Here is a 19,158-nt window from a genome sequence, read left to right as displayed (position 1 = left end):
GATCTTTAATAAAGCTGCTTTTTAAGGTACTTTTGACCTCAGGTGTACTTGATTTTTGTGTAGCCTAAGTGAAAAGTGCATGAAATCAAATTTGTATAAACTTGTTCTGTAAGTTAATTTCAGTTAGTTTGAACAATTCAGTCAGTTCAGAATTCAAGTGGGTTTCGGTCATTTGAGATGTAATGCAACTGGCATTTCTATCATAACTACAGCATCCATGATCTCTATACACCTTGTTTAAAGCTTAAAGGAACCGCTTGCTTCAGAATTGGTTGTCTAGTAGTTGTTGCCTCATAGGTCCAATCATATCCAATCCAAGGAATATTGCACATTTTGAAGGAAGCCATGTAAATTTACTATGACTGAAACCCCTTACAAAAATGTGCTGTGGTGGTAACCATGGGACTGAATGGTTACCAGTGTTGGGGGTAAAGTATTACAAGTAACGTGAGTTACGTAATCAGATTACTTTTTTCAAGTAACTAGTAAAGTAACGTAATTTTTTTTTTTTTTTTTTTTTTATGGAGTAACGCAATATTGTAATGCATTACTTTTAAAAGTAACTTTCCCCAACACTGATGGTTACTATATGCCATGGTATAAATGTGGTATTGAAAATTATTTTAAAGAATACCATGGTATCATGGCTTTATGATACCATGTCCAAAAGTGTGTGTGTGTCTGTACCTACAAATGTGCACCCACAAGTGAGCTAAACTTGTCAGTACTCACCAAAACCTACTTTTAGGGATGTTGACATTTGTAGAAATGGTTAATGTAAAAAAAGTAAATTAAGTGTTTTTTTTCTCAGTGAACCTGTGTGTGTGTGTGTGTGATATGTCGATTTCTCAAATGAAATGGTGAATTTCTGGTGAAGTGACTCTCAGGGCTGTTCTGAAGATGAAGTTCACATGTTTATATCCTCAGAAGCGCCTCAAACACACCCGAGATTATTTCGCGGACCCCACTTTGAGAACCCCTGTATTTTTAGGATAATCAGTGTAAACTTACAATAGGTCCTTCGCACAGTTTTGAGACCTTTACCACTGTAACTGGTGAAGAAAACGAGGCGTTGATCATGGTAAATACCTTTCATAGCGGTGGTATCTGGTACTCTTTGTTAGTGTTTAAGCTAACTGTATCGATGATCTTTTTTCCGCCAGCTGTGATTAACACACCGATGAAGACGTTTCAACAGACGCTCAACCCCTCCGTCTCCTCACGTCTCCGGCCTCATGCTCGACTAACGAGTTTGAGTTGCGCTTTTCTCTCCCCGGGGCGTTTCTGCTTCTTCCCTCAGAGTCTGCATGTTCGGCTCCGTCTCACACAGCCATGCAGAACCATCACCCGAAGGAACACTTGTATAAAATCCTGGTGATCGGGGATCTGGGTGCGGGGAAAACCAGCATCATCAAGCGCTACGTGCACCAGAACTTCTCACCGAACTACCGCGCGACGATCGGCGTGGATTTCGCTCTCAAAGTTCTCAACCTCGCCCAGGAGACCGTCCGACTGCAACTCTGGGACATCGCCGGTAATTTACACTTTTTGCATTATTAGTTTTTTTTTATTATTATTATTCTTCTGTGCCTAAAATTTGTTACGTACAACAACAATAATAATAAAAACTAAATAATTACACAATGCATTTATAAATTTATTAATTTGTATATGTACAGCCTTAGATATTGACACTGTGCGTATTTTTACGTTATTTTTTGTTTACTCTTAATTTGTCAAAGTTCATAACTTGCATGATAGATAGATGTGTTCGTCGCTCATGTGAGGGAGATTTCCACCTTTAAAAAAAACTGAAGGAAAACAGTAACGTTGCTGTAAATGGATGAAATGAGCAGAGACATCAGACAGGAGCGTGATTTGCCATTGTGAAGCCGTTCTTAAGAGGAAAAAAAAGGTATTTGGGCACTTAAAACGTTTACATGACTGAATGTCATTCCATTTGATATCAAAAAGGCATTTACTGTAAAGAAAGCATAATTTCTTTGGTTGTAAATGGCAACTATTTATCTCTATTTATGGACGTCTCATGTTGCTGCACTACCCAGCTGACTAAAATGTGTTCTGGAAACGTTTTGCAAAGGTTCCTATTAAATTATGTAGAAATTATTTCTGAATGTTTTCTAAACGTTCAAAGGGTCCGTTTAAAAAAAAAATTCTTGTTTATGCAAACATTAAGGGAACATTCCATTTCAGAATTTTGCAAACATTATGGAACATTACTTTTAAATATTCTCTGAATATTCTGAAACACATAGCTACATTTAAAAAATGTTAGACAAACGTTCAACTACAATATCTCAGAAAAAACATTCCATGAACGATGTACAGATAATGGTTGTGTGCTAACATTTTTAGAATGTTATTAAAGACCACATCATTTGAACAAAAGTTATTGGAAGAACTTTATTCTTAACTTTGAGAGAACTTTGCTAGCTGGGTAGTTTCCATTGCTCTCTTCATAGTTTCTCAGGCTTCACTCCGCTGCTCCAGTAACTTCTGACACTAATCCTGAGCACTGAGTTTTAAGTTTAACGGCGTGAGGCTGGAGCTCAGTGGAGTTGATCAATATGAGCCGTTGGAATGTGCTTTTCCTCATTAATGATATCCAGGCTTTAGTTCGGACGCTTGGAAATGTGTACAAGAATCTCAAAGTACGATCACGTGGATCAGAGAAAAGAAAAAGCAAAGAGACTGAGGTTCTAGCGCATTCACCCAAGGCTTCAGCTGAAGATAAACCTCTCATTGTTGTCTTTGAGTTCTGCTGTGATCATCACGAAGTCACGGTGAAATGTATGTATGTTCATGACCTATATAGCTGCGATTTACAGAAGCCTTTATCTGTCATGCGGTTTGTTCTGATTCATTCTCTTCTGCAGGCCAGGAGCGTTTCGGGAACATGACGCGGGTATATTATCGAGAGGCCATGGGAGCCTTCATCGTTTTCGACGTCACACAGCCGTCAACATTCGAGGCGGTGACAAAGTGGAAGGAGGATCTCGACGCCAAGCTGAGTTTATCCAACGGCAAACACGTGGCGGCCGTATTGCTCGCCAACAAGTGTGATCAGGGCAGAGACGTTCTCACCAACAATGGCATCAAGATGGAGCAGTTCTGCCAGGAGAACGGCTTCGTGGGATGGTTTGAAACTTCAGCCAAGGTACATCATGAATCATCTCAAATCACCACCAGAGTCTTCAGATATTCAAGATCAGTGTGCACAGGGGTTAAAAGGTCACGTGAGAGGTCATGGTGAGGGCAAAGCCTCGTACACCGGGACGATTATCGCGCTCGCTTATCGCTGACCGTTTTCATCTTTTGTGTTCATACCCAAGTTGTTTTCTCTGGCGACGAGCCGAGTGAACATGCAAATTCACTCCCTGACATTAGATGGCGCTTAATGAAAAACAGAAATACCCAGGTACACATCGCATCCAATTTGATTTAGAATGTTATTAAAGACCACATCATTTGAACAAAAGTTATTGGAAGAACTTTATTCTTAACTTTGAGAGAACTTTGCTAGCTGGGTAGTTTCCATTGCTCTCTTCATAGTTTCTCAGGCTTCACTCCGCTGCTCCAGTAACTTCTGACACTAATCCTGAGCACTGAGTTTTAAGTTTAACGGCGTGAGGCTGGAGCTCAGTGGAGTTGATCAATATGAGCCGTTGGAATGTGCTTTTCCTCATTAATGATATCCAGGCTTTAGTTCGGACGCTTGGAAATGTGTACAAGAATCTCAAAGTACGATCACGTGGATCAGAGAAAAGAAAAAGCAAAGAGACTGAGGTTCTAGCGCATTCACCCAAGGCTTCAGCTGAAGATAAACCTCTCATTGTTGTCTTTGAGTTCTGCTGTGATCATCACGAAGTCACGGTGAAATGTATGTATGTTCATGACCTATATAGCTGCGATTTACAGAAGCCTTTATCTGTCATGCGGTTTGTTCTGATTCATTCTCTTCTGCAGGCCAGGAGCGTTTCGGGAACATGACGCGGGTATATTATCGAGAGGCCATGGGAGCCTTCATCGTTTTCGACGTCACACAGCCGTCAACATTCGAGGCGGTGACAAAGTGGAAGGAGGATCTCGACGCCAAGCTGAGTTTATCCAACGGCAAACACGTGGCGGCCGTATTGCTCGCCAACAAGTGTGATCAGGGCAGAGACGTTCTCACCAACAATGGCATCAAGATGGAGCAGTTCTGCCAGGAGAACGGCTTCGTGGGATGGTTTGAAACTTCAGCCAAGGTACATCATGAATCATCTCAAATCACCACCAGAGTCTTCAGATATTCAAGATCAGTGTGCACAGGGGTTAAAAGGTCACGTGAGAGGTCATGGTGAGGGCAAAGCCTCGTACACCGGGACGATTATCGCGCTCGCTTATCGCTGACCGTTTTCATCTTTTGTGTTCATACCCAAGTTGTTTTCTCTGGCGACGAGCCGAGTGAACATGCAAATTCACTCCCTGACATTAGATGGCGCTTAATGAAAAACAGAAATACCCAGGTACACATCGCATCCAATTTGATCTGCAATTCCTCTCCATAACAACTCCCTCTTATCGAGATTTTTGTTGTCGCTGTTGCGTTTGCCATAAAGCCCTTTGTGTTCAGACACCGGTGAGACCAGCAGCTCTACATTCATCTTGCCTCGATGCATCTTCTTGGTCGACTTACTTCCTCTTTGTCGTTAGGCATCAATGTGTGCTCGGCAAGACCGTTTTGTGCTTGAGTGCTACCAAGTCGTGTTTTACTGTAACTTCAGCTGCTCCAGGCACGTGAACAAAAGCGCCGATCTCATGGAGTCGGCCAGTTTTTAACACAAACCAAAAAAACAAGCCAGAGACGGGTTTTAAAAAATTACGCTTTTACACCTCGCATTTTGTGCGTGCGTCGGTGTGCACACTCACATTGATGCCCTTTGTTTAGTCACGCGGCGCTAAACGTCGGCGATAATCCAGAGCAATATTCGTCCCAGTGTGAACAAGCCTTGTTTGTGGTTTAATTGGTTGAAAGACTCATTTAACACATGACACACTCTTTCATGGAAGCTTGTTTCCGCCATTGGATAAAAAAAAAAACTGTAAATGCCACTTTTTATCTCACAATACTGAGTTTATTTCTCACAATTCTGACTTAAAAAAAATTAAAAATTGCTAGGTGTTAAACCCGCAATTACAAGCCTATAAAACTTGCAGTTCAAGTGAGATATAAACTGTATAAACTCACAATTCTGAGAAGAAAAAAAAATCTGATTTCAGATATAGAAAGTCTCAATGACCTTTTTTATTTTTTATTCCATGGCAAAACTCAATATAAACTCAAGATGTTAACACTCAGTTCTGAGAAGAAAAGTCCGAATTGTCACAATTGCAAGAAAAAAAGTCACAATTGTGAGAAAAAGTTGCATTTTTTTAATTCTGTGGTGGGAATAAAAAAACATAGAATTGTGAGTTTTTATCTCGTAATTCTGAGATTTTTTTTCTTGCAATTACGAGATTGCACAAAAAGTCAGAATTGTGAGATAAAAAGTCACAATTACCTTTTAAATTTTTTATTTCATTTTTTTTATTCCATCTTTTTAAGCAAAAGATTACAATTCTGTCATCATTTACTTGTGGTCAGACTCCTCAAATGAAAACATCTCATTTTTACTTGTTCATGTTCAAACTTGCAGTGTTATTTTAATCTACACTACTGTTCAAAAGTTTGGTGTCTGTTCCATTTTTTTATGTTTTTGAAAGAAGTCTTTTCTGCTCACCAAGGCTGCATTTATTTGATCAAAATACAGTAAATACAGTAATACTGTGAAATATTGTTACAATTTAAAATGACTGTTTTCTATTGTGAATATAATTTAAAATGTCATTTATCGCTGTGATCAAAGCTGAATTTTCAGCATCATTACTACATTTGTGGTGAATCAGGTGTGTTTGTGTGTGAAGATGATTACCGCTCACACACTTTCTGCTGACTCACAGTCCTTCGGCTACAGTATGTCATGAATATTCACGAGCTAATTAATGCAGTCACAGCCAGAGACGAGGTGTGTGAACACTGACAGGAAAGGTACTATCTCTCTCTCTCTCTGCAGGAGAATATTAATATAGATGAGGCCGCCCACTGTCTGGTGAAGCACATTATAGCTAATGAGAATGATCTGCTGCAGTCAGAGGTTGCAGAAACCATCTCGCCGCAGCAGGAGTCCAGCCGCGGAGGAACCTGCTCTGCGTGTTTCAGGTCCTGAAGAAGATCTCCAGAGGGTCCCAGAGGAGCGCTTATCCATTCGACCTCATCCTGTCTCTTTCAGGTCTTTCCATCATGTTTCTTCCCTTCTCATCTCATTCATGTCTCCTCTCGTCTCTGTTTATCTGTGTCAGCGGCGGAGATGAGACCTTGCCGCCATGTCTCCATGGTAACAAGCCTTATCCAACACTCTGCAGAGCAGAACATTTTTAAGAGAAAGAGACAGTGGTGAGAAATTCACCTGCAAAACTTCACGAGAACCTTAGGTTCCTGCAGAATCAAAACGGCCAAAAGGCCATTTTACCATCCATTCTTTCATTTTTTTAAAATAATATTACTGACCTAAATTTGCTGTTAATTCATAGTTTTACTGACAAACAGAAATCGTCTGAATATGCAAAAATCAACAAATTAAAAAACGTTATATTTTTGCAATATTTTCCTTTTTTTTCTCTCTTTTAAGTCAGCCGAAGTCATGCTGCTCATGAATTATTCAGGTATTAAAAGTATTCATGAATTTGAACATTTCTGGTACATGCAGTCAGATTTTTCTAAAACGGGGTTTCTGCAGGTTTTCTGAAAGTAAATATAAGACTTTATAAAACCAGGAAAAGAAAATCTAAGGAATAAAATGCAAGGAAAACAATATGTCGATATGGTGTCTAAATGTAAATGTCTCGTATTCGCAACACTTCAAACTCTGAAAATACAACTTTCAGCAGATCTACATTACTTGATTGATTTCACTAAAAAAGCTAAAGGTTTGAATAGCTCTGCTCCTAAACACTACCAAATGGAAATAACTTTTACTGATCCTTCTGATCACCCTGCAAAACAGTCTGAAGATTCTTAAATCAACATACATTTACTTGAGAAGCAAAATGACGTAAGACCAGAAGTCTTGTTTTCTAAGAAATTGATCCAAATCAAGAGAGTTCATGATTAAAACAAGAACAAACATCTCAGAAAAATCCACTTAATTCAAATGACAGATATTTGTTCTTGCTTTAAACATAAACTCACTTCATTTTGCTCAATTTCTTAGAAAACAAGACTTCATGTGTTTGATTAGAACAGGGTTTTCGCATGCAACATTAATGCTGTAACTTTACTTTTTGCTTTGAATTAAGGCCTTCATTTGTGGAAGGGTGAATTATGGCTTTTTAAGACCTGTAGAGACCCTGTCAAATGTTCTGATTTCTAATGTTTGTCATTTGTTTTAAACACTACAGTGCTATCAACCGACAATGTTTGTTCTTTTTATTTATCAAGAGTCAGTTGTACATGTATACATATTTTATTAGAGCATATTTTATTAGAGCATATATGATGATGTCCTGTAAATACCCCTCTATTTACCCAGTAGTTTAGTTTGATTAGATTAGATTTAGTTAGATTAGTTTGTTAAAACTGTAATCCAAAGGCTGGAGATTTTATATGCAATTCAAATACATAAATCTTAAATGTAGGCCAATTTTTTTAATTAATTTTTTTTCGAGTGCAAGTTGATTATCCTGAAAAGCACAGGCACAATGAAAGGTGTTTGGTGTGTTTGCAGACAGTAATAATAGATATGTTTTGTATGTTTAAATCACTATTCATTGATTATCTTGGCATAATTTGCTGTTGAATTGGACTGTGTCAAACACTGAGGTACAGAAGATCTGTGTGTGTGTGTGTGCGCGTGTGCGCGTGTGCGTGTGTGTGTTCGCTCAGGCCGTGGGATTCCAGTCTCACGGCTCCTAACGAAATAAATTGGTTGCGAGATATTCCAGGTCAATTCATCTCTGACCCGACACACATGGAGGAGAATTCATTTGATATGCAAACTAGAGCATGACCGGCAGGTCAAAGAGTCGTTCACTCTCGCGCTCTGATGTGGTGGGCTGACATGATACACATGCTTCTGCGTCTGGATCTTGAGAGGCTTTTATTGCCCTTGATTAATGAGGATTATGATTGTAAAATACCACTTTTATTTATTTAGTTCTCTCCACCAGCTCAGAATACAGGCCAGATTTTTAAAAATCCTGACATCGTATATTATTATTATTTGAATCTATTTGATTTTTAAGTAATCATATTTTTAAAATGCATTTATTCAAATTCTTGGAATCTGCATAAATCTGTTCATTGTGAAAAAGTATGAACATGGTTCAAATATTGCTAGCTGTGGAATAATTAAGGTATATGGGTGTAATCCAAATGGATGTAAATTTGTATGCAATTTAAGTACATAAATCTTACATTTAGGCTTAATATTTTTGACGTGTACTTTGCTGGTGATGACTGGAAAGCATGTACAGTACTAGACAAAACCGTACTAATTGTAAAAAGTGACAGTGGCAACTATTTACTTAAAATGTAGCATAACTTCTCTAGATTGTTGAGATATTCAAATATCCAAGTTGCCAATTAAAGACATCACTTTTCAAGTTGACTCAACAAACATTTAAGGCAGTGTAACACATTTTTAAATTGAAAAAAAACTTGCATCATGATACCTTAGATCACGTCACATACTGTTTATTTTTGCATGCAAGCATAAGTTTAGCAAAAATTCATGCAATAAATAGAACAGAATCCATACAGCTTTTGCGTGTGATTGTTTGGGGTGCATTAATCCTAATCTTGCATTGGACATGAATTGGCATTCAGCTCAGGTCTCCATGTTTGTCTCTTTTTTTTTTTTCTGTTCCTCATCTTGTATCTTGTTCAGTATCAGGTTGAATTTCTCAGAATTGAAAAGAGTAGATTCATTTTCGCTCTCAATTACTGAGAGATGTTTTAGTCCATCGTCATATTCCAACCCTTCCCTCATCAACTCTCTCTCTCTCTCTCTCTCTGGGATGTTTTAAATGAGGAGATGAATTGAATTCTGGGAATGGCTGATATCGCCCCAGAGCTGTTTGGCTCTGACAGACCGTCACAGTCCACAGGAGAATAAGGTCTTCCAGTCACCGAGAAACACTTTTCTTTTCTTCTCTTAAAGGTTTTGCCCTCTTTTTATTGTCTTTCATTTTCTCTTCTATAATTAGCTGAAAGTTTTGCGTAGTCCCAAAAAAATTCTGAAGCATCAAGACAATGCAGAGACATAAGAATATATTATATTATACTATTATATAATATTATTGCATGTCTGTGCAGATTATACATACTGCAGCAAAATTGTACAACCGAGCACATTGTAACAAATAAACTATCCAACAATGCAATGTCCAATTTCACTTAGTATAACAAGCTTTTCTGACATTTATTTCTTCACTCATAATAAAATAAAAAATGCACAATTATGTAAATAAAAATTTAAAAAGTACAAATTTAAAATATCTATTTTTAAGGTAAAAAAAAAAGGTGCTTAATTGTGTTGAATGTGCACTTGTAGTGTACTTAAAATTAAAAAAAATATAATATTAATATTTTTTGAATACTTATTTACTTTTAAGAATTATATTACATTTTAAATTTGTACTTGCTGATAATATAATATTAAAATAAAACACCACAGTAGCTAAGTATACACTCATGACTTAACACACTTAAGTACTCTTTTAAAAATGCCAAATTTTAAAGTACAAATTTATGTTTTATGTAATCTTTTGCCATGCTTCAAAAGCTACACCCATTTTAATGTGTTGACTAACATGCTGAAGCACATGTAAAGTCCTTGATTATCATTTTAACTGTAGTGTATTTTTGTTATTACATTTAAAGTTAATATATTTTAAACGGCAAATTCATTAGAAATGTGTATTTTGTCCACGAAAATCTGATGAAAAATAGTAAATGTGACCATGCTCCTAATGTTTCAAACACTTGTGTTACATTGCTGTCACATGACCTCATGACATGCATGATTAATTCAGTGATTATTGTCTAATAATCATAATTTGCCATTTTAAAGTTTGAGAAAAATGTCAACTTTTCAGTCCAGTCATATTATAATAAATAATAAATGCCTGATAAATGTGTCTAATGCTATCGCAACAAGACACACACTTCAGCTTTGATGAAAGAATAGAAAACCGTGAAATAGACAGAGAAAGAGAGGATGAGCTGCAAAGACTGGGGATTACAACATTAATAAGGACGTAAGGAATGGAGATGATCTGTAAATACTCCATTTGGAGAAAGAAAAGAGCAGCTTTAGAAACAGGCCAGTGAATTATAGCAGATAAAATCAAAATTGACATCGCTTGACATTTAATTAAAACTAAACGTGCATTTGTGCATTAAAATGAGAGAGAGTGAACATCAGCTGTCTGCAAACGAAAATGCATTCATACAGCTGCTGTTATAAATGCTTTCATTCATAAATCATTCACAACAAAAGTCAAATATAATTGTGATGCATGTACAGCAGCATTGAAAGAACATTTGCTTAAATGCACGAATGTGTGTCAGCATGTTACTCATGCACGCATGCATTGCTGCAGATGTGTGTGTGGTTGTTTGAGCGACATACACACACACACACACACCTGTAGATCGCAGTGATCACTCATCTGGAGTTTAAGCATCTCTGACACGTGCAGTAATGAGAAAAGCTGAATCTGTGTGCGAGTGTGACACGCATGTACAGACGCCAGGAATTATGAGCGACCCAGAGGTGGACAAGAGTGGAATGAAGCTCAGTCGTACCCAAACGACTACTGACAGGCCTATCATAGATCAACCACGAGCAAACAAATGTCAGTAACAGACACACATGTGCAGGTATGTGATTGAGATCAATAGTGAACAAAGTCATAAACGCTCCTGCTGAAACCTGACAAACTGAACAAGACACACTCAGGCTGTGTCGAGAATGAAACACTAGTGTACTGCATACTACAAAAACAATAGTGAAACACAACACAATGCCACAATAAACATGTTACATGCTGTTGCACATGATATCCCTTCCTTAAAAGTTTGAGGTCAACATGAAATCAAAACGGACTATTACGTTTAATACATTCCTCATCGTATAGTGCACGATTCATGAGTTTTGACAAGTCAAAAGGGAAATATTGCTATTTTTGCATGCAATGCAGTGTCTAATTGACAACATTATTGTCACTGATGGACGAAGTACACAAATCAAGTATACTTGAGTAAAAGTACTACAATACAGTATTGCTCCAGCAAACGTATAAGTAATCCTTTTCAATTTTACTGGAGTAAAACTACAAAAGTACTTGATTTTTAAGCATTAAAAGTAAACCATGTTTATTATTTATTCCAGCCAGTACTAGTCAGGATAGTTATTAGTCAGCACTAATAAGAAAGATGAGTGCAGACACTGAATATGTATTGATCTGAAAATAAGCAGATTTTTCTTAATTTAGCACCAATACTTACACACTACATCAAAACATTAAACTTCAGTATACTAAAATATTAAGGATAATTCATCTTCTAAATCATAAAAATTATGAAATTACATATAATGTAAAAAAAAAAAAGTACTTTCCTTTCACAGCTGATTAATGTATTAAAGGTCATGGTACACTGTAAATAAAATGCGTTACCATCAAGATATATTATGGAAATTGTCTCACATGTTCACTATGAATCAATATATATAAATACACACAGTATATACTGTATATATTATGTGTGTGTGTGTGTGTGTATACTTCAACTGAAAATGGAAGGTGAGATTGAGTACATTATATAGCTACATATACATAGACCTACAAGGTCTACAATTACAAAATGCAACATGATATTTAAGTTTGTGTGTGTGTGTGTGTGAGTGAGTGAGTGAGTGAGAGAGAGAGAGATCTGTGTAAAAATAAAACATTCACCCTATGAAACTGTCATGTGACCAACAGCATATGCTGATAAAAAAAAGAGGAGGCAAAATCCCTGCCACCGGAGTTCAGTCCTGCACCCCTCTGGGTTCTGGGGTGTGTAAGACATGTGGGGGGTTGATGTGTAACCATGGAAACTCCATGTTCTTTGAATAGTGATTCCTGTTTTTTGCACATTCAGTACTAGATCCTTAGATGCTCTTTGATTCTCTTAGCAGCACACATTTATATCCGTGCAATGACAGAAATCACGTTCTGGATGTTGAATGATAAATTCAACACGAAATCAAGATCTTCACTATTCACTTCCTTACATGTTCCTGGTCTTATTGTGAAAAAACAATCTTAGAACATTATTCCACAGAACAATATTGTTTATAATCTAAAGTCTAACTCCAAACCCCTTTCATTTTTCAAACCTCGACTCACTTGACATACAGAGACACTTTTCAACATCCAATCAAATCCTGACGGATAAAGTCGAGTCCCACCTTATATATTTCATTGCATATTGTGTCACTCAGAAATACGTCACATTATAGAGATTAAATGGGTTGTGAATGCTGTTCCATGTTGATACTGGCTTAGAGTAACAAGGGAAGGGAAAGGAAAAAGCCAGCTATTATGTAAAATCAAACGAGAAATCAAACACTCACTAGCAGTCCAGACATCCATGAACTAAAGGTGTGATGCTCTTCTGCAAAGAAGAATTTATAAGAATGATCTTAAAACATTCAGTGAAATTACTGAGATCAGTAATAGAGCCATCCTTCTCAATTTTGAGAAATTAATACCTTATCAAGCATTCTGATTTTTCAATTTTCAGTTCTGAATAGTGTAGTAAATGCCGAGTCCAGTCCATTATAAGCACAGCAGTGAGAGTGAGAGAGAGAGAGAGATGATGGAGCGCTGCTCCTGTATTTCAGTCATCCTGTAATGAGAGGATGTGGTTGAACTCATTATGGTTTAGATCTCAGACTGCTCTATTTACAGCACCTCATCAAACATTCCCTGGAGAAACTTTACAGCACAAATAAATGTCAAAACAAACACAAATTCAGTGTGAAACATCCTAAATCCTTCATAAAATTACAAACATTTTCCATGTTACCCATAGTTTTCTATCTATCTATCTATATCTATCATGCCGAGTCCAGTCCATTATAAGCACAGCAGTGAGAGTGAGAGAGAGAGAGAGATGATGGAGCGCTGCTCCTGTATTTCAGTCATCCTGTAATGAGAGGATGTGGTTGAACTCATTATGGTTTAGATCTCAGACTGCTCTATTTACAGCACCTCATCAAACATTCCCTGGAGAAACTTTACAGCACAAATAAATGTCAAAACAAACACAAATTCAGTGTGAAACATCCTAAATCCTTCATAAAATTACAAACATTTTCCATGTTACCCATAGTTTTCTATCTATCTATCTATATCTATCCATCTATCTGTCTATCTATTATGCATGATTTATTTTCTAAACAAAATAAAAAGTTATATTACACAAATAATTTGATGTTAAACATTTTAAGTCATCAAATTACAAACATTTACCATGTTACCCATAAATAGATCTCAGACTGCTCTATTTACAGCACCTCATCAAACATTCCCTGGAGAAACTTTACAGCACAAATAAATGTCAAAACAAACACAAATTCAGTGTGAAACATCCTAAATCCTTCATAAAATTACAAACATTTTCCATGTTACCCATAGTTTTTTATCTATCTATCTATATCTATCCATCTATCTGTCTATCTATTATGCATGATTTATTTTCTAAACAAAATAAAAAGTTATATTACACAAATAATTTGATGTTAAACATTTTGTCATCAAATTACAAACATTTACCATGTTACCCAAACACATAAATCAATAAATAAGAGATCTTTTTCCAACAGAATCACTTATTTATTATGCATGTATTATGTATTATTTATTTTCAAAACAAAGGAAAAAGTTACTTTAAACACCATCGGAATCTTAAAGATTCTAAATCTGTCACAAAATCACAAATACTTACCATGTTAACCATTGTTTTAAATAAATATGGAATCTCCTTCAAATAGTGTAAACATTTATTCATTCATATTCTAACTATATATGCTTTATGGTATTTTGAAACAATACATACCATGTTAAATGTTCGGAAGGGAGTTTGTTTGTTGTCTGTTAGGTCTCCAGTAAATGTCACAATTAGGCCAAATGATCTAATCTTTAATTCTTCAACTGACTGTCAGTGTAGAATGCAGTGTAGAACTAAAACACAACAAATATAGATATATGTGACTCTGGACCACAGTCATAAGGGTCAATTTTTTCGAAATTGAGATTTATACATCATCTGAAAGCTGAATAAATAAGCTTTCCATTGATGTATGGTTTGTTAGGATAGGAGATACAACTATTTGAAAATCTGTAATCTGAATGTGCAAAAAAAAAAATCTAAATATTGAGAAAATCGCCTTTAAAGTTGTCCAAATTAAGTTCTTAGCAATGCATATTACCAATCAAAAATTAAGTTTTGATATATTTACAGTAGGAAATTTACAAAATATCTTCATGGAACATGATCTTTACTTAATATCCTAATGATTTTTGGCATAAAAGAAAAATGTATAATTTTGACCCATACAATGTATTGTTGGCTATTGCTACAAATATACCCCAGCGACTTAACACTGCTTTTGTGCTCCAGGGTCACAAATTATTGATGTAAAATACCTGTCTATCATTCCCAATCTCTCAGTACACTTGAAGGAGTGTCCTTGATATTATGATGGTCTGTTGGTGGTGAAGGACATGAGCACCTGTGGGCACATCTGGACCAGCGATCAAACGAGGTGACAGGAAGGATGCCAGAGCACTTCCTCTAGTGTCCCTCCATCAAGCAGATGTGCGTCTCATAAAGGCCATATGTTGTAGACGTCTCTTCACCTCCTCGGATTTCTCTTTCATCCTCTCTCTCTCTTTATTCTGTCTGGAAATCCTCCCGCTCTGTGGACTCCATCTGATAACGAGTCTCCAGTCATTTTCAGGCTTTATTTTATTAGTGGCATTTTATCAAAGACTGAGGTCCTCAGAGATGCTCGTTTGATATTTAATCTTTCCGTCAAGGCCTGGAAAACACTATTACGCACCGCTGGCTCCATACTGGCGTCTGCACAGCTCTCACACAGACAGACTTTATGGATTTTGTCTGCTTGACTATTAAAAAGCTTTAATTGACTACATTGCCTTCATTTATCTCTCGGTGAGATCAGCGATTCCTGTGTGGTTTAACTGGTCAGACAAATGGATGAATTCACATAATAGTGTCGTGTTCACAATCATAAGTACGGTCTACACTTCCAGTATGCTCATAAAAGCAGTCAAGCCATTTCTTACCTGTTAGTCTCAGGATCAGATGAACTGCACAGGACAATGACAAAAGCTAACTGGAATCTGCAGGTCACATCTGATTCATTACAAGTTGTGTTTACATGTTTCAAAAAGCTGCTAGAATGAATAAGTCCAAAAAATAACTTTTTGAGGATTTTGAGATTTTTACAGGTTTATATCCTTCACTGAAAGGAGTGGAAGTATAAATATAAACTATGATTATGATAGCGCTATAAAACTAGGATTCCCAAACTAGGGGGGAAAATGTATACATTTATACTGCAAAAAATACTACTCATCAATGAATCCAGAAGAAATTGTATTATGATTCCCACAAAAAAATTAAATAAATAAAAGTGTTTTGCTTTAAAATTATTAATTTTTATTTTTATGACTGAATTCATTATTAGCTTTTCATCAACTCATAACCATTAAGCTCAGGAAAACCTGCGATATAAAATAATTTCACACCAACAAATATCACATAAAAATAAAAATAACTGCATTTGGTCACTTTTTTAACAAGCTGAACTCTTCTGGTTATTTTCAAAAGTTTGGCTATGTGAGACTTGCCCGCCAACACAATTATAAACCACACAAATTGCCATTTTATTTGAATGAACTAATAATAAAAAGCAATATAATGCAGATTGACTGATAAGCAGAGCAAGTCCCAGCACATCTTTCTTGAGGGTCCTGCAGGCCTGTGTCTCTCCACAGCTTCAGCAGAAGAGGATTTTAATTAAAAAGCGAAAGCGAATCAGAGCTAATAAACAATCATTCGCAGACTGGGGAGAAGCGCACGGAAGGAAAGAGGAGTGTGTAAATGAACAGTTAATGAACTGGGAGGCAAAGCACAGCAGACAGACGGAGAAATAAAATGGCAAATCTACATTCAAATAATCAGAGAAATCCAGTTGAAACCCTCACTGGAACTACAGGAGCATCTGGACGCTCACGAGGAACGATTAAACTGAGAAGCAAATGTCAAACAGACAGACAGAGAGAAAGGAAGGATGACAGAAAGACCTTTTGTGTCTTATTTCCTCCCGTGGTCCATCAGATGTGTTTTCATCTGGTCCAGCTGGAGCACGGGCAGAGGTGATGATCTGGACCCAGCTGTGTTCCTGTCTTTAGTAATGTGCTTCTGATTCCTCACGTCCTCCAGCCGGCCACAAGTCATCTGGTCAGATCATGCGTGTGTGATTAGATGAGAAAGAAGACTGAGAGAACAGAAAAGAGAAAGCATAACCTTCATTTTTTTCAATTTATCAATCTCTGATGGGTTCGGTGAAACAAGACAGCACAAGTATAGTATTTGAATGTATATATTTGAGTCAGAACAACTACCAATTGCTGGCAATTGTGTGTTTGGAGGTATGTACAAATGCAAGTACATTGACGGACATTAATGTTTTGTGTCTTTATGGATGGCAGTGATTACAGTAATGATTCTCATTATATTTTCTAAATTAATGAGATGATTTCTGGTCTTCATAATCTTATAGCAGGGTTGGATCCAATAGACCCCTCACAGATCCAGACCAAGAACACAACCATAATATCAATAGACATCACCTGTGATGGATGAATTTATATATATATATACATATATATATATATATATATGCACAGGTGCATCTCAATAAATTAGAATGTCGTGGAAAAGTTCATTTATTTCAGTAATTCAACTCAAATTGTGAAACTCGTGTATTAAATAAATTCAGTGCACACAGACTGAAGTAGTTTAAGTCTTTGGTTCTTTTAATTGTGATGATTTTGGCTCACATTTAACAAAAACCCACCGATTCACTATCTCAACAAATTAGAATACTTCATAAGACCAATAAAAAAACATTTTTAGTGAATTGTTGGCCTTCTGGAAAGTATGTTCATTTACTGTACATGTACTCAATACTTTTTTTTTTTTTTTAGCAATATATTTATTACTTTTTTCAGTTTGCATATTACAGCAGATTACACAGTAAGTAACAATCATGTAAACACAGCAAACATTTTACACCAAATTCTCCCTCCCATCACCCCATCCCAAAACAAAAGAAGGGGGGAAAAAATAAAAAATAATTAGAAATAAATAAAATACAAATTTAAAGACACCTAAATCAAGTAAAGAGTGTTTCCCAAGTCTGTAAAGAAGATCATGATACTACTTTACTCCCTCAGAGCTTGCTGTAGCAGACTACCAACATTAACATTGTGTCTTAAGAAATTAGTAAAAGGTCTCCATACATCTTCAAAAAGTTTTGTTTCTTTTTGACAATATATGTGATCTTTTCCATTGACATGTTTGACGCCATTTCTTTGATCCACTTTCCAATTCTTGGCTCATTGATATTTTTCCAATTAAGAGCAATTATTCGTTTAGCTTGTAAAATACACATTTCAATGAATCTGACCTCTTTGCTTTGTAAGAGAGGACTGATAGGATATATACCCAGAATAAAAAGCTTAGGATCCAGTGGTAATTTCTTTGATAGAATTTGATCAATCATATCAATTATACCTTTCCAAAAAGACTTAACTTTCTCGCATTCCCATATACAGTGGTACAGTGTACCTCTCGCCTCATTACACTTTATACAGGTGTCAGGAATATTATCATTAAACTTGTGCAACATAACAGGAGTTATATATGTTCGCATCAGCCATTTACATTGTATGAGTTTCAAGCTACTGTTGTCTGTATCTGAGCCTTCTTGCATGCCTCATTCCAATCCTCTAGAGATATTTCATCATTTATATCTTCTTTCCATAATCTTAGTTTAGATTCTGAGGATTCATTAGACCCAGATACAAACAATTCATACAAAGAGGAAATTGAACCTTTATCATAACAGTGACCTATGATTGCTGCCTCTAATGGGGAGATGACAGGAATATCTAATGAATGATTTTGAGATGAGGATATAAAGCTTCTAAGTTGAAGATATTTGAAAAAATGGGTCTTTGGAATGCCATATTTGGTTGATATTTCTGCAAAGGACATAAATATTTCATCCTCATTGTACATGTCTTGCACTTTCCTTAACCCTTTTTCAGCCCATATCCGAAATCCTGCATCACATTTCCCTGGTTTAAAATTAACATTACCCCAAATAGGACTGAAACATGACCAGTAGGGGTTTATGTTCAAATATTTACAAGAATCAAACAAAATATTAGTCATGTTCGATACAATAGGGTTGTCTGTGTTTTTTCTTAGGTGCTTGTGATCTGCCGAATACAAGTATAAGTGCAACGGTAATCTTGGTGTAACAGAACATGATTCCAAATCCACCCAAGCAGGAGGGCTTTCAGATGAAAAATAAAACATGATTGTACGCAATTGGGCTGCCCAGTAATACCACTGAATGTTTGGACATTTAAGTCCTCCTCGATCAAATGGTAGGTATAATAAAGGTAGACGTAGCCTGGGACGTTTATTTTGCCAAATAAAGTTAGTAAACAATTTCTTAATTCTAGTAAACAAAGATGAGGGAGGGGGTAGGGGTATATTTTGGAACAAATAGAGAAATTTTGGGAGTATATTAATTTTTAGGATATTTATCCTGCCAATCATTGAGATAGGTAAAAATGTCCAACGTTCTACTGATGAGGTAGTAGCTTCCAAAATTGGATCATAATTAATCTGAGCAATCTTATTTACCTCGTGAACAATTTTTATACCCAAATATGTAAAAT

General features: G+C 36.3%; 1 protein-coding gene across 3 annotated transcripts; it reads left to right on the top strand.

Moving 5' to 3' along the window:
• Window positions 1-1,182: 1,182 nt before the first annotated feature.
• LOC107558848 (ras-related protein Rab-38-like) lies at window positions 1,183-6,477 on the top strand. 3 transcript variants are annotated; one of them, XM_016242540.1, is made up of 3 exons: window positions 1,183-1,534; window positions 2,898-3,178; window positions 6,117-6,477. In XM_016242540.1, exons 1-3 carry the CDS (start codon window positions 1,333-1,335, stop codon window positions 6,267-6,269), a joined length of 636 nt encoding a protein of 211 aa, XP_016098026.1. In that variant the 5' UTR covers window positions 1,183-1,332; the 3' UTR covers window positions 6,270-6,477. The 3 variants fall into 3 exon arrangements, with proteins under 3 accessions (XP_016098026.1, XP_016098025.1, XP_016098024.1); XM_016242539.1 differs by lacking the exon at window positions 1,183-1,534 and adding an exon at window positions 2,285-2,811; XM_016242538.1 differs by lacking the exons at window positions 1,183-1,534; window positions 2,898-3,178 and adding exons at window positions 3,481-3,901; window positions 3,988-4,268.
• Window positions 6,478-19,158: the final 12,681 nt, after the last annotated feature.

This window comes from Sinocyclocheilus grahami, unplaced genomic scaffold, assembly GCF_001515645.1.
Source record: "Sinocyclocheilus grahami isolate Dianchi unplaced genomic scaffold, SAMN03320097.WGS_v1.1 scaffold661.1, whole genome shotgun sequence".
NCBI lineage: Eukaryota > Metazoa > Chordata > Actinopteri > Cypriniformes > Cyprinidae > Sinocyclocheilus > Sinocyclocheilus grahami.
The sequence above is the reverse complement of the archived record's forward strand: the minus strand, read 5'-3'. Positions and strand labels throughout refer to the sequence as shown.